Below are 24,402 nucleotides of genomic sequence, written 5' to 3'. Positions count from 1 at the left end.
TCTTGGGTGTTGTCTTTTGCTTTTTACTATATTGACTGGTCAATTCCATCTGGTTGGGGAGATACAGAGAATGATATAGTATCTGTTATGGTCTGACACGGAATGATGAGCCATAATAAGATACAATTGTCTGTTTAGAGTATAGCCTTGATAACATCCATGTTTTAATATGCACAGGAAGAAAACTGTTAGAGAAACGCAATCCTACATGCCAATTCTTTCCATAGTGGGAAAACCACAGGACAATCTGGATCTGTGAGGAGGAAGGTGATATTGAAAGTAAACCTTCTGAATCATTATTAACTAGGTCTAAATGGTGTGGCTTCCCTGTGAAATCTGTAGCTAGGAATAGCAAGTTACTTAGGTGTGTCATGACTAAATAAATGTGACATACATACTATGACATCAGTCATCGCCATATGACGGTATATGAGCACATTGACTTAGACTTAGAGTATAACAATAAATAGCATGTAGCATGTTATGTAGACGGCACTATAATTGCATTGTATATAGTCATAGCACGCCATAGTACATATGTATAGCATAGTAGTATATATATATAGTTTATATGTATAGTCTCATAATATAGATATTCCACTGTTACTTTCTTAGCTTACGCATGTTTTATGATAAATGCTTTTTTGTGATGTATTCCCATGCTTTTGTTCTTGCTTATTGTAAGTCGCTCTGGATTAAGAGCGTCTGCTAAATGCCTAAATTGTAAATTGTAAATTGTAAGAAAGTATACAAATATGCATAATTTATAATAATAAAAAATATATACAACCCTATATACTTGGCTGTACAACAAATAGCAAAAATAGCCAGTTCACAAATCTTGTGTATTTTGGTCATACATTATGAAGGACAATAATTGACATGATCAACACATCATAATACATTACATGCTACACTAATCCATTCACATAATAAAATAAGATTCATCCAATCGAAAAAAGGAATATTGAGCCCTAGGGCATATTACCGTCTATCCTATACAAACCATCAAATTAGTTAACCGTATAAGCATTATGAAAGAACAAGGGGGAAAGAATAGGCTTACTACTGTAGTTACAACAATTATTTAAGTTTAAATGTTATGGCTTTTTAAAACTCTACAAAGTTTTAAGTAGTGGTGGAAAAAGTACTCAATTGATTTGCTTAAGTAAAAGTACCAATACTGCAATTTAGAACAACTTCGTTACAAGTCAAAGTACAGAATTGAAAATGTACTTGAGTAAAAGTACACAAGTATCGGCATCAAAATGTAGTTAAAGTACCAAAAGTCAAAGTATTCATATTCACAAGTTCAAAATGTTTCGAAAATCTATTGAAAATATCCGATCTACAAGCTCTCAATTTTCAAATGGCCGAAATGTATAGGGTTGAAGTGGTTAATTTATGTAAAATCATGTATATTAAAATCGCCAAAGTAACTAGTAACTAAAGTTTTCAAATAATTGTAGTGAAGTAAAAGTAAAAATGTTGGCTCCGAGATGTAGTTTAGTAGAAGTAAAAGTATTGGAAATTTCAATCCATAGTTTGACTCACAAAAGCTGAAACATCTATAATTTACAAGTTTCAAATATGCACAACCCTCCTCAGGAAGAAGGACAGCTTGGACAGCTTGCAATGTCCGGGACAGGGCAAGCTGTATAGGGACTATAGAAGGCTGTCCCTATTCCCTACACCGTCTCACAAGCCAGACTGTTGGCCATCCACAGTTTTCAAATGTGGAATAGTTGTCCCTGAAATACCCTGCCCCTTGCTGGATATCATACAAAACTTCACTTTTAAACCCATTTAGAACTGAGGTTGATTCTAAAAACGCCTTCTAAATCTTGACCCAAGTTTTCTGAAAAACTTCAAATATTTATTCCAAAAGTGTCATGCTGCTACTGTAGCCTACATAGCAACAAGAACCCCAGGGATTCCCGTCCAGAAGGGTTATAACACCAAAAGGGGTTCCCGTCCTGAAGGGGTTGGAATGCCGTGATTTTTGTACTTTGTACGTGTCTATGGAGTTATCATTACTCTAATAGACCCCCAGGTGTGGTTAAAATATTCAAATGTGTCTTCCCTGTGTATTTTTTGTTTCATACTGAAAGCTGAAAGCCGAGTCAAAAGGCCCAATCGAAAATACACAATTTCTGTGACGTCATAACCCTAAAGCCCAAACCACACCGGTAGGGATTCCTTGGGACAAGACCGTTTTAAGGTCAACCACACCAATGCAACTCATGCAACTCAATGAGTTGCATTTGGTGTTTAGGAGGTTGACCTTAAAAAACGTCTTGTCCCATCTTGACCCTTTGGTGTGGTTTGGACTTTACGCCTCCCCTAACCCTTCCGCAACATTAACATTACAATGCATCCAACCATTATCTGTGCTTACACCAGGACCAAGAAAATAACAAAAAAAGAAAGAGAGAGACCCCAGATAACCCTGCCCTGACATACCGTAATCTTTCTCTTCTGACTTCATACTATTTGTCATCTTGCCATGACCAATGCCATATGGTCTTCCTCAGTCTGCAGGCCCGACTAGTAAGACTAGTAAGGTGACATTCACACCAGAGAGCTTTGCTGCGATTAAAACGAATCCTGCTGCGCATTTTCAGAAAGTGCACTTCGTTTGGCAGGTGTGAAGGCTCATTCGAATCCTAATGCGTATCAAAGAACCGCATTCTACTCTAAATGAGGACGAGTACATTAATCAATTGCTTAAGAAAACACATCAAAATACTGCAGTGTATTATAGCCTACACAATATTTTTTTATGGGATGGTTGGCAACCCTAGTGTAGGCTAGTTTATGAATGGAACACATTGATAAAGGTCCCCCCTGCTGCGTTTCCAATTGCTGCGGATGACAGTGTGAAGGCAAACCGCAGCAAATTAAATATGCAAGAATCAAAATTTCTCCACCCATACACATCGAGTATTAGGTGGGAATGTGACCTAAGTGGGTGCATGCCAAGCGTGGCAAGGCCACCCTGCCTCCTCTGGGTGACCCTCTATGGGGTGACCCTTTTAATACTCTATGGGGTGACCTGATACGGGGTAGTGGCAGTGGCTGGATGTATATGTAAAGCGCCTTAGATAAAGGCTATATAAATGCACCATTTACCATTTATGGAGGATGGCCTTCAGGGAGGGCAAAATTCAAGTAACAAGGTAGAACTTTACTAGAACACATCCTTAATTGGTAGTATAATTGGTAAGACGACGAAGATTAAGCTGTGGAAAGCCAACATATTATAGCCTAAAGGGGAATTGGCTGGGGGAGACATTAGGCTTTTGGTCACTATAGGCAGAGGCTGAGCCACTACTGCTACAATAGAAGCCCAATTTATTTTCAATATGGCTGCTCACTGTGCTCAGTGCTCTGCACACTTATGAGTCTGAGCTTAAATGCACAGAATAATGAATATATATTTATATTATATGAATGCGAATATTTCATAGCCTACAGTACTGTGTTAGTGTCAGGAAGCATTATACTTTATAAACAGTCGGTATCTGGATAATATAGGCTAAGTATAGCTAGGCTAAGTATAGCCCTAGAAAGAATGACTTATTACATTCGGCATTTATAACAGTTGTAGTTCTCCGTTTGTACTCACCGAATATACCGCGCCTTGGGGCCAGCTGTCATTTCTTATCCATCCTTATGCCAACGGTCCTTCTCCAGGCAGCAATTACTCTGCATGCATGCTGATGCACCTGTCTGTAGACAGAACCAGAACCAGAACCAGTTCAGATGTATATGAAACTCGAGGACAATCTGTCATTGTTTTACAAAATATGACTTATTCTTTGTAAAGAAGAATTACTAAAGTATCTGAGAAATCAAATGTGTAGAACAGCTGGCGGCGCTAAAATGCTGCTAGTGTTGGTAGAACATGGGCATAAAGTAATGAAGAAGAAGAGTGCCCATGCATGGCTGCATTACATGTCACCGCCGCCAGACGGCGCTAAAACTCAGAGTTATGTGGTCGATTTTGAGGGACAAACAATGATCTAGATTCTAGAGCTAGCGAGGAGGTACAGTGTCAGCTTCGTTGAATGGGCTGATGGGACTGTTGTTACGTGAGGACGCCCTCCTGACACTTGGCAGTGAATTTGCTATATCATCTATTAGTTGATGAATCATCGGTATTGAGAATCCGAAGGGCGAAACGAAGAGGTGCTGAGCTGTGCGCAGCAGCAGCACTCATCAAAGTTTAGGCGCTGTATCAAAAAAAGTCACGAACAAAAACAGAACGATAGATCACGTCTGTCTTTCTCTTCATTAACGTTACATCCGATCGACGTGATTCTTTCACCAATTTACAGTCGTCGTCGTTGCTATAATAATTTAATATCGATCGACGGAATCAACGGGAGGATGGTCGGGAAAAGACAACAGATTCGTGCTCCAGCACATTTCACGGTAGGTCAGTTAAATTGCTAAATGTGGCCATTTGTGAGGTAACGTCACATGCATTGCACTGCAACGTTGTCTGCAAATAAAACCGAGAGATTGCACAATTCTGCATGGCGTCACATTTCGAAAAGTGATCAAAAAGTTCACAACGGCCACAAACTGGTTGAGCAATATGCTACTCTGTGCAGGCGGCCATGCACTGGACTGCAATGCACGCTGTATGACTGAGTGTGACATTTAAATATGCCTCAATTCCTGTCTGTCAGTTGTCTTCATTCTATACTTTATTATAGCCATAACCATAAGCCATGTAGCATTCAACTGTTTTACGTTTACGTTATTATAGCTTTAACTCTGCAGAGTTGACTATTACATTGTATTCTTGGCTTTACTCATGCATTACAGTTTGCTGCGCTCAGTGCGCTGGCATGTTCGATCGATGAGCAATCCGAGATTAACAACTATTCAGGGAACTGACCTGGGTGGAAATTGGAAACGATCACATGTAATAACACCGGCAAATTGGTGCCATTTGAAAATAAATCTTAATTCACGCACTAAGCCAAGCAAAAGCAAGTGTTTAGTTGATTTAAGTTACAACAAGTGTGCACTGTGCTCTCAGCCTCTGCCTTTACTTAAAGATGGATCTTACTGTGACCATCTCTGGTTTGTAAGTAAAGAGGGCGACTATGTGGGGGTTAAAAATCCCAATCACTAACAGATGCACAGGCAATGGATTGTTAAATTACTGAGTAATATAACGGTTGTGACAGCTCAGAAATAACAGATATAATAGCTCCCCAGTGTCTTCACCCAGCCCTTGCTCTCAATCTTTAAATAATTAGAGAGTGTGTGTGTGTGTGTGTGTGTGTGTGTGTGTGTGTGTGTGTGTGTGTGTGTGTGTGTGTGCGCGCGTCACACATTTTTGGCAATCTATTAGGGTTAGTAAAACAAGGACACCCATTTCTTCTTGTCTGTCCTTCCCCATTAGGATCACTGGGACACCACAGGACCTGACAACAATCTAATAGGGGTGTAAAGGATCTGAAACGGAAACCGCAATCCTAAATCGTGGTTCCATCTTGATAGAAAAGATGATATAAACATTTTCACTCCAAGTCTATTCAAAATGGACCTAAAATACAACCAGTAAAGGGTTTACAAATATAGGTGTGACCAACTGGGGGCGGCGGCGGGTGAAATAACGGAGTCCTCAATTGGTTCTGAGGCCGTTTAAAAAAATAAAACTGGTGTAAGTGATAGTGAAGGTTTGAACTCAAAAATCGAGGTCTTATACTGAACTGTGAATTTGAAGAATTCACATCCTTATTTACTATGCTCTTCTTGTATCCATTTGTGTTCCATAGGTTTCCAAATGATGTCATGAGGATGGGATACAGGGGCACGGGGAGTGAAGCCAGTGCTGGCGGCTGATCGCCGCCAGCCCATCTATTGGCCATTCAGGATGCGCGTAGCTTCAGTGGGTATCAGCAAGCACTGCTTCCTGTTCTCTCTTGCATTCTGTGGCCTCCTGCTGCTCCTCATCCCTGCCCTCCAGCCTCCAACACGCCAGGGGGATCCGCCCCAGCCCCGGCCCCATGCCGGGCCTGGTCGGGTGGGCAAGGGCTCGGCCAACACCCAGGGCAACCCTGGAGGTTTGACGGTCACAGCCCAGGATGGGGAATCGGCATTGGACACAGAGCTGAATGGGAGTTCATTGGGACGGGGGAGAAGTTCTGGTGACCGGGGCCGTGGCATAAACAGAGATGATACCCACAGATTGGGTCCTGGGAGAGGTGCAGAGTCCCATAGACGCCCAGATCAAGTGCATCTCCCTGGAGGAAAAGGTGGTGGACCTGTAGGGTCCAGATCAAGGGACCCATTGGAGCTGAAAGACATTTTCATTGCTGTGAAAACGACCAAGAAGTATCACAAGTCCAGGCTGGAGCTGCTGTTTCAGACCTGGGTGTCCCAAGCCAAAGAACAGGTTTGGAGATGAGACAACGATTTAACACTAAGGGATACGGGGATGCATGCAGCCTTAGATCTCCACAACCAGTCCCTTTATTGTACTGAACAATGATAAATTGATTAGTAGTACAGTATAATTAGAAGTCCTGCTGTAAATTGCCTCTAGGGTCCAAAACAATTCAATTCAGTTGCATTTTATATAGTGCCAAATCACAACAGTTTCTCTCAAGACACTTTACATATAGAGCCCAATGTTTCCCCCTTGAGCAAGCATTAGTATCAAGGAAAAACTCCCCTTTAGCAGGAAGTAATCAAGTTATCATAATTTGAAAAGGTTTTCCAAAAATAAAATTTCAGGAAAATAAATCCATAAAATAAAAAACAAGTAAGAAATGGTGACAATAGCCGATCTAAAATCTGTTTTCACTTTTAAAAAGTGGCTAATTCACAATGTATTTTTGTTATGTTTGGTTCCCGGAAAAATGCCAAATGCCACCATGACTGTGTCATTGGAAAAGACTGAAGGAAGTGTGGGGGGGGGAGACACAAGATAAACAACAATATGGGATAATAACAGCAACAACAACTATATTGACAACAATACCAGTAACTATAATAACACCTGTATTAACAGTTTCCGTGCCGGGAATGGATTACTCCAGGTTAATGTCGCTGCCATAAAAGACTTACGCGACTTTTGTTTTATGTGTTTAATCCGCCGTAATGTAAACAAAAAAAAGAAAATTCTTTTTCGCCGCTTAGGAAGAGAGGAGGTGCATTTCGTGTTGACAATGAACCGGAAATCGTCACATGCTGTGAGCTGCTAGGGCTTCTGGGAAATTGAGGCCAATGCAAACGCATTGGGTTCAACGCCTCATGGAGGCGGGTCCTGTGCTGCCTCTTCTCGGTGTAGCAAGATGGCGGGTGGTTCGATCGTTCATAACAAACGGGGGGAGCTATTTTCGCTCGATTTTCGCGGATTAAAAGCCCAAATAATTCAGCGTGTGCTCTAAAGGTAATACAACAATCTCGGCAGTGAAGGGGGGTTGATTAAAATGCGGGTTAATCGTAAAAAACAGTCAAACTGTTAATAATGCCCGCAGTCATATTCCATGGAAGGCCTCGATCTGCAGCCGGAGATCCATAATCACGATCCTTGGGCTGTAGAATAACAGTACGCCGCTGCATTACATGGAAAACCTTGATCCCCAGCTGGGGGTCTGCAATCATGATCCATGAGTGCCTGCGAAAAGAGAAAGCACAAAAAGTCCAGAGAAGAATTAAGTCTCAAGAATTTGTTTAGTTAGTGACATGCATTAATGACACGTGGATGCATTCAATGTTAGCAACATGCATTTAATTATAGAACATTCATATTGTGTTTTGCAGTACCAGAAAGGTCGGGCCCTCAAACAAAACTGTGTAGATATAGCTAGGACACTACAAAGGCTATACTGTTGTTACATATTACACAGAAGTCGCATTTTGACCTCAATGGAGCCGTGCAGTGGCGTGCACTGCAATACCATTCAGCAATCTTGGGTCTTTTTTGGTCAAATTTTGGGTTTGCGGTATGCTATTGGAAACATTACGTCTGTCGGTTCCATGCTGTCAGCTGTCAGCAGGACAAAACATTCAGACCACATCTTTAAGTAACGCAGCCAAAGTTTATCTAAACAGCACATTCCTCCAACCATGTATTGGCTCCTGTGATGAGTGTGAAAATAGATTACGACTTAATTTATCGCATGACCCTCATTCAACAACTGAAAAAGCAGCCGACCTGTGTCATGCAGTGATGTATGAACTGGCTGGAGTTTCTCTAGAACAGTTTGCAGTGCACCAAATATCTCAAAAGAAAAAAGTGTGTCACCGCGATGTTCCGTTCTTTAGTTATTGGCTGTTGAATCCTAATAATATTAGACTAAACCAGCTTGGATTTTCTTTAGATCACGATATTTCCGGGTGTCTTCTTCGGAAGTCCTAGGATCACTCACAGGTTGTGGAAGAGTGCCCTCTATGGTACCACATGACGTACACATGTGTCAATGACGGTGTGTGCGTTGGATTGAAATGACGTATAGTCGTATACTGTACATGGGCCTATGGCAGTCAATGGGTGCACGTGATATATTTTGTTAAAATGAGTGTTAAATAGCTTTATATTCTTTATAGTTTGTTCCGTAACAGTGGTCTCCCCATCTCTCCAGCTCTTTAGTTAACAAATACATTTTCAGGTTGAGATACCAATTGTACTAAAGAGCTAAAGACATGGGGAGACCCATGTTACTTAACAACAATGCTCTCTAGCTATCAATCAGTAGATTCTAACATTTAACTTCCACTAGCTTTGTATTCATGTATTGGCTTAATTTTATACAGCCGTGTTTTTACTTGGTGTCTTTGGGTGCTTTGTGTCATCTTTGGGTGTGCCCCCCCCCCCCCCTGATCCCCATATGGAGATTCCTCTGCTGATAATGTGGTTAGGATGTCCTCAATGAGAGCCATCAAAACTGTTATTCAAGAATACATCTTTTCTCTCCACCCCTCAGTTGTGTGCGTGCATGCGTACGTGCGATGGAAAGGCATGGCCCGGGGACACAACAGGCGGAGAAACTGTGTGGGGTTAACCACTTAAGTTCTATATCATTTACTTACCGTAGGACACAACGTAAATAGCCAGCAATCTCCAAGCTCACAACACATTGTGAGCTTATAGATCCGATTTTGACAATTGTGCTCATTTCATATATATCTTTTGAAAATGTTGCCCAAAATAGCGAGGCCAGGTTGAACGTGGTTCATGTGTGTGCGGTTACGCTGTAGTGCACAGTTCTACCAGTCAGAGGACCATGAGCCATGACGTTCCACAGCGACCCAAGTCTGGGACACACATGTGGTGCACTGTTTGTTCTTTCACTTGCAGGAATCTCTGCCCCCCCCCCCCCCCAGCCCACCCCTCTCCACTGTGTGTGTGTGTGTGTGTGTGTGTGTGTGTGTGTGTGTGTGTGTGTGTGTGTGTGTGTGTGTGTGTGTGTGTGTGTGTGTGTGTGTGTGTGTGCGCGCAACTAGCCTCTGACCACAACTAAAAAAGTTGGGGTATAAACCATATTCACACTTTGCATTGAAAAAGCTGGGTGGCAACGGGGTGGCTGGACACCATGTGAATAGAAAGTTGAGCTGAATGTTGGGTGTGTGGTGGTTTATGATAGATAGGGCCGCCTCATCTAGTAAAGGGGGGAGTAAAGATGAGACAAGGGGACAGAGGAGAGTAGTGGGATTTGTACGGGGTGGTACTGGTGAAATAAATGGTGCATTTATATAGCACCTTTATCCAAGGCGCTTTACAGATTGTGCATCAATTCACCCATTCACACACACCCATTTATACACCGATGGCGGCGGAAACCATGCAAGGCACCAACCAGCACATGATACATCAGGAGCAATTAGGGGTTCAGGGTTCGAACTGGCAACCTTGCGGTTACTATCCAGCCACTCTACCCCTGGCTCACTGGTCTACCGTCTCTTTCAGGGAGGGCAGAGTCAGGACAGCCAAACAAGACCTACTCGCCAACTACTCTGCGTTTTTAAAGCTACGCTATGAGCCATGTTGTTTACAATGTTTGTATTGAGTCTGCAATGTCTGTCTATGGCCAGGCTAATTTAAGCTTGTGTTACCTCACTATTATCACACGGCTCCGACCTCTATACTTTCCATGACATTTAGCCAGGCAGAATGATGTGGCCTGTTTTTCTTGGCCGTCAACAAACTTGACACCTACACACTGCTCACAAGAGTAAAATTCAAGTCAAAGGCCCAAGTAAAAAACAAAACAAAAAAATCCCAAATACCTTTTTAGTTTTTTTTGAGTGGCTATGTTTGTAACGAAATCATTTGTTTGGGGAGCCATAAACACCATTAGCGGTAGGTTCTGCATCATCAGACAAAGAGTCCCAGTGTTCAGGAAGGAGATTTAACTGGAGTAAAGAGACACACCGCCCTAGTTTAGCCTGTAAATGTCACAGGATAGAGCAACTTCAGGAGAACTCGAACCAGCTCAATTTGTGTTTACGTAACCTGTCTCGCACTGGTTTTTGAGAAGGGTCTGGTTAATAAAGGACCTCATTGTGTCAAGGGCGTACATGAAGTGACCACTTTACTCCAAATGGGTGGCAAGTGCTTATAGCTTTAGGTGGTGTTGTGTTTACTTCCAGACCAATAAAGTCTAGCCACTCATTTTTATGAGGGAACATAAAAAGGCGGTTTGTCTGTGATATCAGATGCGTTAGTCCCACTATTTGTTTGACGAATAGTCCAATTTGCACACATGATGGAACTGGGTATTTTCTAAGGGAGACAGTAGACCTTTTTTTAGGAGTCCTAGCGAGGTCAAGTGAAAGGAGACCTTTAGCCGTATGCTTCATTTGATGGTGTGTGAAGTTTAAAGTGTTCCTGCTGGGTTTATTTAACCTTGGTGAAACTTTAAAGAGTCTGGGGATGCACCCCTCTGTCTGCCTCGTACTGTATGACTTGTCTGGTTAGTGTTAACCTCACGTTCTGATGTTAGGAGGAGCACTCTGTGAGGAATAACATAAAGGAACCACTGAGTCACCGACTCACAATGAAGTTGAGACCTTAAATTGAAGTGGATGGAATGTTTTGAATTAACTGAAACAACATTTGGACAATTTCGTGGCTTGGTTTATGAAATTCATATAATAATATTTGGCTGACTTTAATGTGTTTGGATTCAACAGTCCAAGTGTTGCGTCAGCCATCAATACAGTTGAAGTCAAGCTGAAATCTTCAGCTTTGGTGAACTTTGACCGGGAATCAACTAGTAGGAAACTAGCGCTGTGGTTTACCCCACTTGGCAGCCATTTCGCTTGTCGTTGACTCGTTTTTATTCAGTGATCAACACTCCAAAAAACTACACACCAGAAAATCTGAACTCTTGCCACAGCCCACAGGCGAGTCAAATTGACTCGCCTGAAAGTCTCACCTTGTGACCCAGTGTCGCACACCGAAAATAAGAATTTATTTTGTGTTGTGCTGCGATGTAGATCTTATATTATATTTCAGTCCTATTTTCAAGCTTTAGCTTGGCAGGCAGTGCATGGATGGAAAGTGTGCACTTGACTTCTCAGTGTCACACACCGAAAATAAGAATTTATTTTGTGTTGTGCTGCGATGTAGATCTTATATTATATTTCAGTCCTATTTTCAAGCTTTAGCTTGGCAGGCAGTGCATGGATGGAAAGTGTGCACTTGACTTCTCCTGACATGCCTGCCTGTGGTGTTCTGCTCCAAGCCTGGCAAAGATAACTAGTGTCATCTGGAAGAGAGCACAGGAAAGAGTGCACTGCATGCCACCAGTGCCACCACCAGACCAGCCACAGGAAAAGAAAATGAGCAGAGAATAGAGATGTTTCCCCACCGTGACAGGTGGACATAAATGGACATGTTTTGAAAGGCAAGATGGATGAAGAGTGGAATGATAAACTAGTTTGGGATGTCCGGGAGGTGTTTGTCACTCTGCGCGTGTGTATATATTGGCTGGACAAGGTTTGGGAAGAAATGGAGCCAGAGCCAACTTAAGCCAAGAGAGAGAGCTAAACGGAGTCTGCTGGCCAAGACTGTTGCATCAAACCAAACAACCACCTCGTAAATCAGCGGACAGACAGATAGTTCTGTAGACGAAACATTCTCTCTCAATGCTCTCACACACACTTCCCCTCACATACAGTATACTGGCACACCCTTTGGTGCCGCCAGTATAATACTGTATGTGAGAGTACTGTATGAATAATCACCAGTATACCCTTTGGTGATTATTGCACTAATTATGTTATAACTTAATTAGAGATGAATGGGACATCAAATATCACAGATAAGGCACTGGAATTAGGGAGAGCGAGGCAGACAAGAATGGGGAAAGTATGTAGTTGGAGCAGTTGGAGAGTACAGCATTGTGTAAACAGAGATGTCACATTGCAGCGTTATACATGTTGGCAAGGGTAGCTTGGTATAAAGCTTTTTGAAACAAATAGCAATCTTTCAGGTCACTTTGGTGTTAATTAGCATAATGTTTCCCAAAACAATTTAAAATGGTATACAAAAAGCCTCAGATTTCAATTAAAGATAGTAGTAGCGCTGTTTGTGTGTAGTACAGTAGGTCAGAAGTCCACTCAGTACAGAGTACACCACTAATGGTTTGTAGTCTATTGGCTAACCTTTTATCACAACAGTTCAAGCACACTTTTCTCATTCTCACCGTCTGTGTCTTCTATTGCTTGTTTATTATTCCTCTCCCTCCTCCATCTTTACCCTGGTCCATATATTCTGCACAACCATCCCACTGGGAAAACAATGGAGTGGTTCATGGTGCCCTTGGATGCGGGTGGGGGGGGGGGTAGTTTGTTCTCAGATGGGCAGTGTTTAACAGTGGGAGTTCTTGTCTGTTTCAGACCTTCATCTTCACTGACGGGGAGGACAAGGATCTGCAGAGAACTGGTGAGATGCTGACAAGTGTACACGACAATGCTTTAAGTATAGACCCCTTGGGGCATCCTGGTCAACAAGGTTTATAGGGTTTAAAGAGCCTGAGAGGATGTGAGTGCTACTCAAACAGATGTCTTACTGTGTACACGGTCTAGTAAAGTAATTTTACACTCGGAGGGTGTACTCTGTAAATTAAATGTCACAGTACTCAGAAATGTCCTTCAGGTACCAGATAGAACATGCATTTCAGAACAAAGCCTTGTTCATTTTTGAGAACCTATATACAGCTTTTGTCCCCACACGTCTCGATATTTGCCATTGACAATGAAAGGAGAAATTAGGTCAATGTCCGCCAAATATGACATAAATCCAATACACAGATTTAATGTTTGTCTTTAGTTCAATGTTTGTTTTGTAAACGCCATTGACAATGAAACGAAATTTTACATCATAATGTGCCTCATTACGTCATATTGTCTCTTTATTGTTAGTGTTTAATGTTTGTGTTGGCACCGTTTGTTTTACATCACCATTACATCACCTAATTTTAACTTTAATATATTAGCGCCCCTCACTTCACACAGGTGTGACTTTTTTAATACAATATAAAATGGAAGTGGCTCTTATATAGAAACCATACATGAGACATACCATTTAAACATTTTATCTGAAATATACATTAATTAGATTCATAGAAATGTAGTACTAATACCACATGATATGTACCAAATGGTACCTGTATGTCTATGACATTATTTTGATGAAACATGATTGAGGTGAAATGCGTATATTGTTCCATTTGCCACCTGTGCCAGTTTAATAAACGGTACCTGAATGACATTTATGTGACGGCTACTAAACCCCGACTGTAAAATAAATTAAGTTATTGCATTGTGTAATTCAAAAATAGTATACAGAATATACTAGCATCTTGTCACTTCCTCTCTCATCCCCAGGTGCCAACATCATCAACACTAACTGTTCAGCAGCGCACACTCGACAAGCTCTCTGCTGTAAGATGTCAGTGGAGTACGACAAGTTCATTGAATCTCAGAAAAAGTGAGTCTTGTCTCTCGCCCTGTAGTAGTCTAAGAAAATTACTACCAAATAGTAATTTTAGCTCGTAGCGCGCCACCGAGTGGCGCGCTACGAGTAGTAGTAATTTTAAATAGCTAAAGCATAACGTAATGCTAACACCAAAAGGGGTTCCCGCCTAAAATGGGTTAACCCTGGCACGTCTATTTTGGGTAATGCCATCTGGCATTTTTCACACATTTTCAGAATGAAAAAAAGATAATCAAATGGTGATTCTAATTTCCATTATTACATCTATCTACAAGATCACAACATTCACAATCTTCATATTTTGCTTCTGCACTCTGATCCACAAACTGGACACAATTATTCAATTCACTCTCACTGTATCTATCCTATATTAAAAGTAACATTGCCTAATGGGTTGGTGGGCCGGCCATCAGACAACCGCAACCTCCGAGGTGTGCGTTTGCCTGTAGTGGCCCGAACCTCTTGTGCGCCAAAAAAAAGTCCCTCTAGCTAATGCTATAAGCAGTTAAGCACACGCCAAAAATTTGAACTTAAGTGTTCTCATAGTTTCTATAGACCATTTGGTTTATTACAAACACTTCATTCAGTCCATATGTGCTGAGCAAAGAGAACAGAAAATCTCACATTCACGTTCTATGTAGGCACTGTGTTTATTTGGTTCAAAAATCAGCAGATGGGGCTTGTATTTGTATGCACTTTCTTGGAGCCAGACTGTAGAAACGCAGTGGACTTGACATGTGTCTGTGGTTTTGAAAAGCCTAAATGCTATGTTGATATAGTTTACTTTCACAACTGCCTGGTGACAGGAATCAAGGAAGCAACATCATGTATGTCAATATTAACTTGTTTTCCAAATGTGTATTTCACATTGGACTGGTATTCAAACATGAAAAGCGCCATCTCAGTGAGGTGCTGTCTTGCGGAGGCATAATGTATGCATCCTAATCCCTGCAGCAGCTTAATGATCTTTCCCGCTTTGCTTTCATTATGTTTCACTAAACTCCTGCCATCCACTCTTAAGCCATTTTGTTAACAGACCGGTAAATGCCAGTAGATTGGGACTGGCCACTGTGGTTCTGACCTGTCTCTCTCCTGCAGGTGGTTTTGCCATGTGGATGATGACAATTATGTGATCCTTCCCAGCCTGCTGCAGCTTCTGTCCTCCTACCATCACAGTCAGGACGTCTACCTGGGCCGGCCCAGTCTGGACCACCCAATAGAGGCTGCAGAGAGGGTCAAGAGTGATGGATCGGTCCGTTGCATTTGGCACTGCAAATTAATTCCACAATCAAATAATTATTTGACTATTATTTTCCAATTCAGATTTACTTTAGACCACATTATGATGGTGAGATCAAGGACTGTCTAAAGAGGACGCGATGCGAAGACCGGAAGGGCGCCGCCATGTTGCTCACATGGTGCTCCATGGAAGGAAAGAAACATGCGCAGTTGAGACCAAGGAAGCTGAACGAGGAAGTGTTGGCTGCATAAAGCCCATTGCGCATGTTTCTTTCCTTCCATGGAGCAACATGGCGTCGCCCGTACGACGCCATGTTGTCTTCGCGTCTCGTCCTTTTTAGACAGTCCTTGGGTGAGATAAGGAAGTAAAGTACAAAATGATGGTTAACATTAATTATGAGTTTTCCAAACAGACTTACCAGACTCAAAACTTGAACTTATGTGGAGCAAAGACAAACATTCTTGTTGGAAGTTTTAAATACCACTCATTAGAATGTTTGATTTTCTCTTCCATAATTACTTCATACCTCATTCTTGTCTACATTTCTCCACCTCATCCCTGTATGAGTCACATAATCATAGTCTCTTTGTCCCCCGTTTATTCAAAGTGTTTGTCTCCAATCTGCTGTTCTTGTGCTTACCCATGGCCCGATCTTTTATTAGGTTTCGGTGAAGTTCTGGTTTGCCACAGGTGGTGCTGGGTTCTGCATCAGCCGAGGTTTGGCGCTGAAGATGAGCCCATGGGCCAGGTAGGTGGTGGCTTGTCCTTATCCTGGTTTGGCCCATGACAATTATTACATAAAAGTAACAAAATTATTTGTTATTATTATTTGATTATGTGTCAAAGAGCACAATTGAATCGTCAAGCCTTTGGACAAATTTGAGGAAATTGTACTGCAATTGTGGATCTATTTTAAATGACGCCATCTGTTTCTTTGTCCTCCAGTCTGGGAAACTTCATTAGCACGGCAGAGAAGATCCGGCTCCCTGACGACTGCACTATTGGTTATATTATTGAAGCTTTGCTCGAAGTGATGCTTACACACACACACCTGTTCCATTCTCACCTAGAGAACCTACAGAAGCTACCTATCGACACAGTGTTGGAGCAGGTGTGTGTGTGTGTGTGTGTGTGTGTGTGTGTGTGTGTGTGTGTGTGTGTGTGTGTGTGTGTGTGTGTGTGTGTGTGTGTGTGTGTGTGTGTGTATGCATTTAGGTTTGTGTAAGTGGGGATCATTACGAGAGAAATCATGGGAGATGACTGATGTTATATGTCATTTGTTCGTGTGTGTGTCAGGTGACTCTGAGCTACGGAGGTTTTGAAAACAGAAGGAACGTGGTCAGCATTGGAGGACCTTTCTCCCTGACTGAGGACCCCACAAGGTAAACACAAATGAAAGACGTTTACAGTGACCCACACGCATCCTATTCCCATCATTCTTTCGTGAGGAGGACATCACCACCAGCCTATGTACAAAATACTTGTCATTTTAAGTAGACTAGATTGTGTTTTGCAAGTGTTCTGGAAACACAGAACACATTGGGAAGTGTCAAGTGTCAAATTTAGTTATGCCGTCACAAAAGAACGATATGATTCAGATTTGAAATCAGTGATGTTGCCCTTAATTACTCTGGCAAGCACTTAGTTTTCCCAAACTTGTAACATTTTTTATGTATTAACTCCCCCCCCACCTCCTCCTCCCCAGGTTTAAGACGGTCCACTGCCTCCTGTATCCAGATACTGACTGGTGCTCCAGGATGAAGCCACACTAAAAACCCAATGCAATGAAACCCACTACATTTATGTTGTCACTACATTTGTGTTTGCCACTGAAACACACACTAGTGTGTTTCACTAGTTTCACTAGTGTTCACACTAGACACTACTACACCTTTATCTTGCACACCACTCTGCTCTGTCCAGGCCAAAGTACCTGTGGGCCTGTTGCAGCACCCAACCAAAGTGACTGGATGATTGATTGCCTTTTCAGCTTTGTTTATTAGCAGTATTCCTGAACAGACTAAACACCCACCACGAAGTTGAAACTGAAGAGAAGCTTTTCCAGAACCCCGTTTCCTCATCATCAGTGAACATTGGGAAAGTTGCCAATGTATGATTCATTTTCCATAGCAGTATAATTCACCAACCTTTGTTCTGGACTGCTCTACCATCCCAAAGTGTTTTAGTGGAGTGTGTGTGTGTGTGTGTGTGTGTTGGGGGGGGGGGGCATATAAATGATAAGTACTGTACTTATTTTTTTATTTTATTTTTTTTGGAGCCGAGCTGAGATTATTTATTTTTTGGTGCCTGCCTTCAGTAAGAAAATACATACTCTAAACTAAACTCTACACCCTACAGTGTTTCTGTGAGAATGGCTGCCGCTCCTCTTTAACTTGCTTTCTCATGTAAATGTCTACCTAGTGTGTACAGTATGTGTATGCATGCATGTGCACATTCATTTCACACTCTATTTTCCTGACGGCTTCATATTCTCACCCAAATGCCATTATTTATCATTGCATCTTTTTTTTCTTTTCTTTTTATGTCCCCCGCTGCTCTTTTTTATTTTATTTGCACTACTTGTGTTGAAGTTGTCAATTCTTGTATGTTATGCTCTGTGTATAACTTGTTACTGTGTGTGTGTGTGTGTGTGTGTGTGTGTGTGTGTGTGTGTGTGTGTGTGTGTGTGTGTGTGTGTGTGTGTGTGTGTACGCACTAAAAGCCAAAGTATATGTGTATGTCTCACTGCAGGTCAGTGGATGAAACAGAGCTAAATGTATTTTCTTTTTGCCATGGCTTGACTATTTCTTTCCTCCTATGTTTTTGTACCCATTTCTGTTAAGTATTGCCATTTTGATAAATTAAAATAAAAGTGTTTTTCTGCTTTAGCAAAGGCCTTGTATTGGGGTGAATTTGTTCATCTTTATTTTTTTAAATAACAGTGCATGTTTTAGCTTTGCATGGTTCTTTGAAATAATGCCCTATGTTTCTTGGCACCCTATTAACAGTCTTGAATACAGACTAAATCACATCATCTTAGTATTAAATTGGAATGTAATCATATCAGATGTGTTACCTATACCTGACTTGGTGTGTAATCGAGTTAAATGCTATTAGAGGAGCAGATAAGTTGGTGATGTGAACCCTGAGTGCTTTGTATATAGCCATAGTGAGAGCGTGGATGTATTGCTGAGGGTTAAGTTAATTATCTCCTGGATGGTTATAATGGGAATGATGAAGAGAGGTTCAGCAAGAGGGCAGAACAATAGGAGCTGACATAGTTCACAGTCGGGTGTAGTACCATCTATTAATAAGGCCATGGCTGGGTTTGTTAGATCATTTGATATACTTAAGACAGTGGTTCTCAGACTTCATGTCAAGGACGCTCAAATTAACAATTATGGTCACAGACACCCCCCTCCCCTCCCCCTATAGATTTATTTTTAATAAGAACTACAAGCTGATTTTGATGCAAAATGTATAGTAGCCTACTAATGTATCTGCAGGGACCATAGAATAGGCACTACTAACACATTACAAACAATACAATTATTTCAGTTCGATTTCATAAGCACTAGAAAAACAGTCACCTGCGACTCGTGACCTGGAGGATATGTTTTCTATAATCACAGTGACTGCAAGTATAATGGGCCAAACAGCAAGTGTCCCATCTTTTTGGTCATTCACTTTTTGTGGGACCGTGGCCGTGGGACGTCACTTAACTTTTTGGTGCAACTCGGGATCCATCTGAGCTGAGCTGACGTGATCGCTGTGACGCTGTCCACTGTCCATAACAAGCTGCAAGAGTGCAAGTTCCTTCTGCACCAGTCTGAAAGTGGGTATAAGCAACGAGTTAGCCTTATTTGACCAAGGCGGTCATATTATGTCTTTTATCAAAAGATAAAATAAATCCATGGTCGCCCAATTGAGGCTAGCAACGAGCAGTGTTTAGCAAATAATAATTTTCACTGCTGCAATCCACAATGGTAGTCTCTGGAAAAGATTGTATTTTTATCCAAAATAGAATCAACTAGCTGGGTGCTAAATTAGTTTGAGCTAACAGTGCTCTGTGCTCAGCTCAGTAAAACTATTAGTAAATCGGCGAGACATTATGAGTATAACAAGCCTATACAAAAGTGAATCTTATCTTTCCATAATAAATCTAACATTCAGACTGTACATGTGAATTCACAGTTTATGTTCGAGGACTTGACGAACCATGGAGATTTCATTTGCAGGGAAACGGGCTCTAGTCACGGGAGCAGGAAAAGGTACTGTAAAAACAAAAACCCCATCATTTCCAGTGCTTGCCTTACAGTGACACCATCTGGTCAATTTACAATTCAGGCATATAGCAGACGCTCTTAGTAAGCAAGGTAATAGAAATCAAATGCATAGAAATAGTTAGCTCTGGTCCATATGGACCAGAGCTAAGAAATAGTCATCTAGGATCATAAGTAGGCTAAACCAACAGCCTATCATCCATCTAACTATAACAGTAGCATATCCGTAGGCCTACATTGAAACTATAAACACTATAGGGGTCGGGGTACTAACGTATAATTCGTTTTTCACTTCAAAATACATTTGAGAAAACAAGAAAATGTCATGTTTTAATTAGACGTTGGTACGCAGACCTATACATCGTTTATTAAAAGTTTCACAGTACAATTCTTCGATCTGAAATGCACTGCAAGTAAGTAAAGTCGAACTATTCCATGCGTAGGAACTCGGAGTCAATGGAAGAACCAGTTCTAATGACGTAAACCCTCAAACATGATAGGAATGCGTGTGTGTCACCCCCAGTGTCACACTGGGAGCTCAAGTGCATAATAGGCTTTGTGTTTATGGATATTTGTTCCTCAGGGATAGGGAGGGCCACTGCACTCGCTCTGGTGCGCTGCGGAGCGGAGGTCACCGCTGTCACGCGCACGCGGTCAGACCTGGACACCCTGGTGCTGGAGGTAAGGTACAGACCCCCAGTCCCCTCCCCACCCCACCCCACCCCACATACACACACACACACACCCTGATCTCAATTCTATTCTGGGGGGCCCCACTTTGCGACCTCTGCACCCACAATCTCACGCCTAACCCCCCCCCCCCCCCCATCTCACTCTCCTATTGTGACCCCATTCCATCTCTCTACTCATTATGATCACAGGCACACTCTGTCTAGTAATGTCCCCGCTGCTCCTTTCATCTCCGCCGCCCCTTTTGTTTCCACGGCCTACTCGTCCCGGGACGGGAGGCCGTGCTAGATAACTCCCCCGGGTAATTCGTTCCGGTGTCTGGTGTGTGGCTTGTCGTCCCGCAGTGTCCGTCCATCACGCCGGTGTGCGTGGACCTGGCGGACTGGGAGGCCGCGGCCACAGCGCTGCAGGACGTGGGTCCCGTCGATCTGCTGGTGAACAACGCCGCGTATGCCGCGTTGCAGCCCTTCCTGGAGGTCACCCCCGACCAGTTTGACAAGTAACAGAGCCTTTAATACTAACTCATACTCCGTTGTGTGATGGTGTCGCATGCCGAATTTGCCACAAAAAAAATATATATATATATAATTCTGTAGTTTAAAGGAAACGTGTGACAACACGTCGCAAAAGCATACATCAGCATGCTTCAGAATCAACGTATAAAACTCAAAAGCCTCCCCGATCTCCAGGTCAATGAACATCAACGTGAGAGCTGTGCTTCAAGTTTCCCAGGTAACAATATTCTTCATCAATCGTCATTGCCATCTGTACAAATGCCTGGTTGGTTTGGTCATTTTGTTTTCAGAGTCTCTCTCTCTCTCTCCCTTTGGTTGGATCACATGTAGATTGTGGCTCGGGGTATGAAGGCCAGAGGAACAGGGGGCTCCATAGTAAACATCTCCAGCCAAGCCTCACAGTGTGCCCTCAAAGACCATGCTGTCTACTGTGAGTAACTCAGTTCAGACCAGCTAGTGACCATAACCACCGCAAGGGCGACGTAAGGGAAAAATGGCAGCTGTGATTAGGCCATAATCCAAACAAAATTTACCATAATCATTGTATAATAATCACAATTTTGTCTGGAGTGATTAGATAATGTCCCCCTATAATTATTTTGTTGGTTGCATCCTCCTATTAATCTTTCCGTCGGTGTGCCCTCGGTCTCCTTTGTCTCTCATTTTTACAGAATGGCTAGCCTCTGAAGGGGACAGCCAATGTGAACTGTATGTGTGTGTGTGTGTGTGTGTGTGTGTGTGTGTGTGTGTGTTATGATATTTATTATGATGAAGGATGACTGACAGACATACAAAGACTATAAAAAAGTTTTACCCTGTTTGTGCCCTTCTTGAGACTCAGCATCAAGCATTAAGCATACTAGCATCATGTCCAGAATGTGTACATGTACATCAATCTCCTTATGCTAAGGAAACAGGAGATAGGCTCCTGACCTAGAGGCCACATGACTTTGGTTCCCAAGGCTACTTATGTATGTCCCCTGAGTAGACCATCTGTATGTCCAAAAACGTACATCAATCACAGCATACTAGTACTACACAGCTAAAGCTGACGCTGCTTATACCCATTGCAGTCCCCACAAAAGTAGACCAATCACAGCTAACTACACAGCTCAGCCCATGCTGCTATGCCAATCACAGCTCAAAAACATGACCACACACAATGACACAAACTTATGTCAGCTTCTTGGTGATGTGTAGGCATTGTTCAAGATATACAGTATGCACTGCACAGCATAATATAAAAGCAAAAGTCCCAGTTTAATTTCCCCAAAGCTCGATATAAATGGATAAGCAGCAGATTTTAACCGGACACACATATGAAGGAGACAAAAACAAAGCTACAGGCATGGGAAAACTATTCTAAAGCTCACATTAGCATGTTAGCACATGATGTACTAGGCAATAGGCATTGTTCAATATATGATATAATACATGCTGAGTGCTGACACTGCTATGCCAATCACAGCACATATCATGCTGCTAGGCTCCCCATAGCACTTTAATATCATCATTATCATTGTTGCTTCATTCACAATATACATGTAGTAACTTGCTGTCCATAGCTACACACTGCAGAGGGAAGCCACATTGTTCGACGAAAAACAGTTTAAGTCCACACTAATAGCCACCCTGTCTTATTTCTCTCTCTCTCCTTTCTGGTCTGTTTGATTTAAAGGCACCACTAAAGGAGCCCTGGACATGTTGACCAAAGTAATGGCTCTGGAGCTGGGACCCTACCAGGTACCAGACCGGCATTATGCATTACACTGGACCCAACCCATAAACACATTTATTTTCATAAACATAAACAAAAACAAAACCAGTCTTTCAATAGCTCAAACAAATCAAATGAAATATTCAACACTGACCTATTAGTGTCCTGTCACTGTCCATAAGCCAACATCCGAAATCCAATGGGAAATCATTAATTCCAGGCTATTCTATGCAGCAGTTATGGCAAAATTAAAGTCCACTCTTTTGTCCACAGAAAACCTTTAGCGCAGAAATCCAAGAAAGTTCAATCTCTTCTTCCAATGTGAACAGTTACTCCAATAACTTACAGTATAACAAGACTCTAGTCTCACACTCTCACTCCTCATTCACTCTGCTCTCAGAGAGCCACCCTCTCCAGGTGCCACAAACATATCACAATCATGATCTCTGACAGCCCGTCTCAAGTGAGACAGGTGAATCTTGGGTGGGGTTTGCCAATCACTGCCCAAATGAAAGCAATAATGTGTACACACCAACCATAATATGAACACAAAATAAGACAAATGGTTTCTTATATAATATTGATCAGTACATTAATAGATAATAAGAAAACACAACATAATTGATAATAATAGCACAAATTACATACAACATGCAACTCTGGACAGTGACACAGGTTACAGCGTTTACAGACCTGTGTTTGAACAAACTAATGTATACATGCAACCATCTCTGGTGCAATGCACAAGTATTCCATCATGGGTAATGATTATGGGTATTCTGGTATTGTACTTCTGATCCAGTTTAAGTGCTACCGTCCTGCATATTGGCGGCGGAGGGGGTGATTTCCTCCCTCCTCTTTGAACTGCAGAACAGAGTCAGACCATTTATAATTGAATGTATTATATTATCTCTTTACTACATTTCGGACCTGTGCTGTGTGCAGATCCGTGTAAACAGTGTGAACCCCACAGTGGTTATGACTGAAATGGGCCGCCTGGGCTGGAGCGATCCGGACAAAGCCAAGACCATGACTTCACGCATCCCGCTGGGCAGGTTCGCAGGTCAGACTTATTGCTACTGTTCATTACCTCGTACCTCATTAACCTTCTTATAACACGCAGAGCCCTGGTAACAGTTAATGTATATGTATATGTTAATCGATGAAACTGATTTACAGGGCTTGATTGGATATTTTCACTATCGTTGTGCCACACCATTGTATGAAATTATGGCTTAGTTGTTAATCAGATTAATCAATTTAGTCGATTATAAACAAAACTGTTTGTTTGCATCAAATCATTCATATATATTTAAAAAATTAAGTATCCCAAAAAAATGCTTCTTGATTATTCGATGAATTGAGTAATCGATGGAATAATCACTAAGAAGATAAATGATAGTTGCAGCCCTACTCTCTCTCTCTCATTTATTTTGTAAATGTTTTATCTCTCTCTCTCTCTCTCTCTCTGTGCAGAGGTGGAGGATGTCGTTAACAGTATCTTGTTCCTGCTGAGCAATAAGAGCAACATGACCAATGGAGTCACTCTGCCTGTGGACGGAGGATTTCTGGCTTGCTGAAAGGGAACATTTCAAGAGTCGAGTAGATATGCACACACCTGGAATTTGTGCCCTCCCTGCATTCAACCCACCCTGACTAATAGTAGCAGTGGGCAGCTAATGAACAGCACCAGGGATGCAGTTAGGGCTTCAGTGTCTTCATTAAGGACACATGTCGGGAGGAGCAGGCAGGGATCAAACCTGGAACCACTCTTCTTACCTCCTTATCCACTGCTGGCTCAATCACGCTTGTTTCTCATGTCACTGGCTGAACAAGAGCAGAAACACTTACTACTTCATCTGGTGTAATTAAGTCAATCCAGTGAGTGATTTATTTTGAGCTCTCTTATTGGTTTTCTCTCCAGCATGTGAACCTGAACCCGTCCCTTACCCAAGCCAGTAACGGCAGATTGTAACAGAAAGCGA

At 42.1% G+C, this 24,402-nt stretch overlaps 2 protein-coding genes across 3 annotated transcripts; both read left to right on the top strand.

Annotated features, from left to right (window-relative positions):
* The first annotated feature begins 4,009 nt into the window (after nt 1-4,009).
* On the top strand, nt 4,010-18,106 carry rfng (RFNG O-fucosylpeptide 3-beta-N-acetylglucosaminyltransferase). The gene is made up of 9 exons (XM_083788163.1): nt 4,010-4,437; nt 5,799-6,418; nt 12,874-12,919; nt 13,864-13,966; nt 15,071-15,224; nt 15,875-15,960; nt 16,158-16,323; nt 16,509-16,594; nt 16,918-18,106. The coding sequence occupies exons 2-9, from the start codon at nt 5,897-5,899 to the stop codon at nt 16,982-16,984; spliced, it is 1,230 nt and encodes a 409-aa protein (XP_083644289.1). The 5' UTR covers nt 4,010-4,437; nt 5,799-5,896; the 3' UTR covers nt 16,985-18,106.
* A 728-nt stretch (nt 18,107-18,834) lies between these two features.
* Nucleotides 18,835-24,256, top strand: dcxr (dicarbonyl/L-xylulose reductase). Of its 2 annotated transcripts, none has more exons than XM_083788168.1 (9): nt 18,835-19,047; nt 19,407-19,483; nt 20,079-20,176; nt 20,530-20,684; nt 20,875-20,917; nt 21,031-21,130; nt 22,379-22,443; nt 23,363-23,472; nt 23,894-24,256. In XM_083788168.1, the coding sequence occupies exons 2-9, from the start codon at nt 19,432-19,434 to the stop codon at nt 23,910-23,912; spliced, it is 642 nt and encodes a 213-aa protein (XP_083644294.1). In that variant the 5' UTR covers nt 18,835-19,047; nt 19,407-19,431; the 3' UTR covers nt 23,913-24,256. The 2 variants fall into 2 exon arrangements, with proteins under 2 accessions (XP_083644294.1, XP_083644293.1); XM_083788167.1 differs by having other exon boundaries at nt 23,363-23,480.
* Nucleotides 24,257-24,402: the final 146 nt, after the last annotated feature.

This window comes from Protomyctophum parallelum (genome assembly GCF_964188405.1).
Source record: "Protomyctophum parallelum genome assembly, chromosome: 17".
NCBI lineage: Eukaryota > Metazoa > Chordata > Actinopteri > Myctophiformes > Myctophidae > Protomyctophum > Protomyctophum parallelum.
This window is presented reverse-complemented; position numbering and strand designations above follow the sequence as displayed.

Coding starts and splice junctions, on each gene's coding strand:
- rfng (XM_083788163.1), top strand. CDS start 5,897: ATGCGCGTAGCTTCAGTGGGTATCAGCAAGCACTGCTTCCTGTTCTCT. Junction 15,225..15,874: donor GGGTCAAGAGTGATGGATCG/GTCCGTTGCATT, acceptor ATCTTTTATTAG/GTTTCGGTGAAGTTCTGGTT. Junction 15,961..16,157: donor AAGATGAGCCCATGGGCCAG/GTAGGTGGTGGC, acceptor TTTGTCCTCCAG/TCTGGGAAACTTCATTAGCA.
- dcxr (XM_083788167.1), top strand. CDS start 19,432: ATGGAGATTTCATTTGCAGGGAAACGGGCTCTAGTCACGGGAGCAGGA. Junction 20,177..20,529: donor TGGACACCCTGGTGCTGGAG/GTAAGGTACAGA, acceptor GTCGTCCCGCAG/TGTCCGTCCATCACGCCGGT. Junction 21,131..22,378: donor CAAAGACCATGCTGTCTACT/GTGAGTAACTCA, acceptor TTTGATTTAAAG/GCACCACTAAAGGAGCCCTG.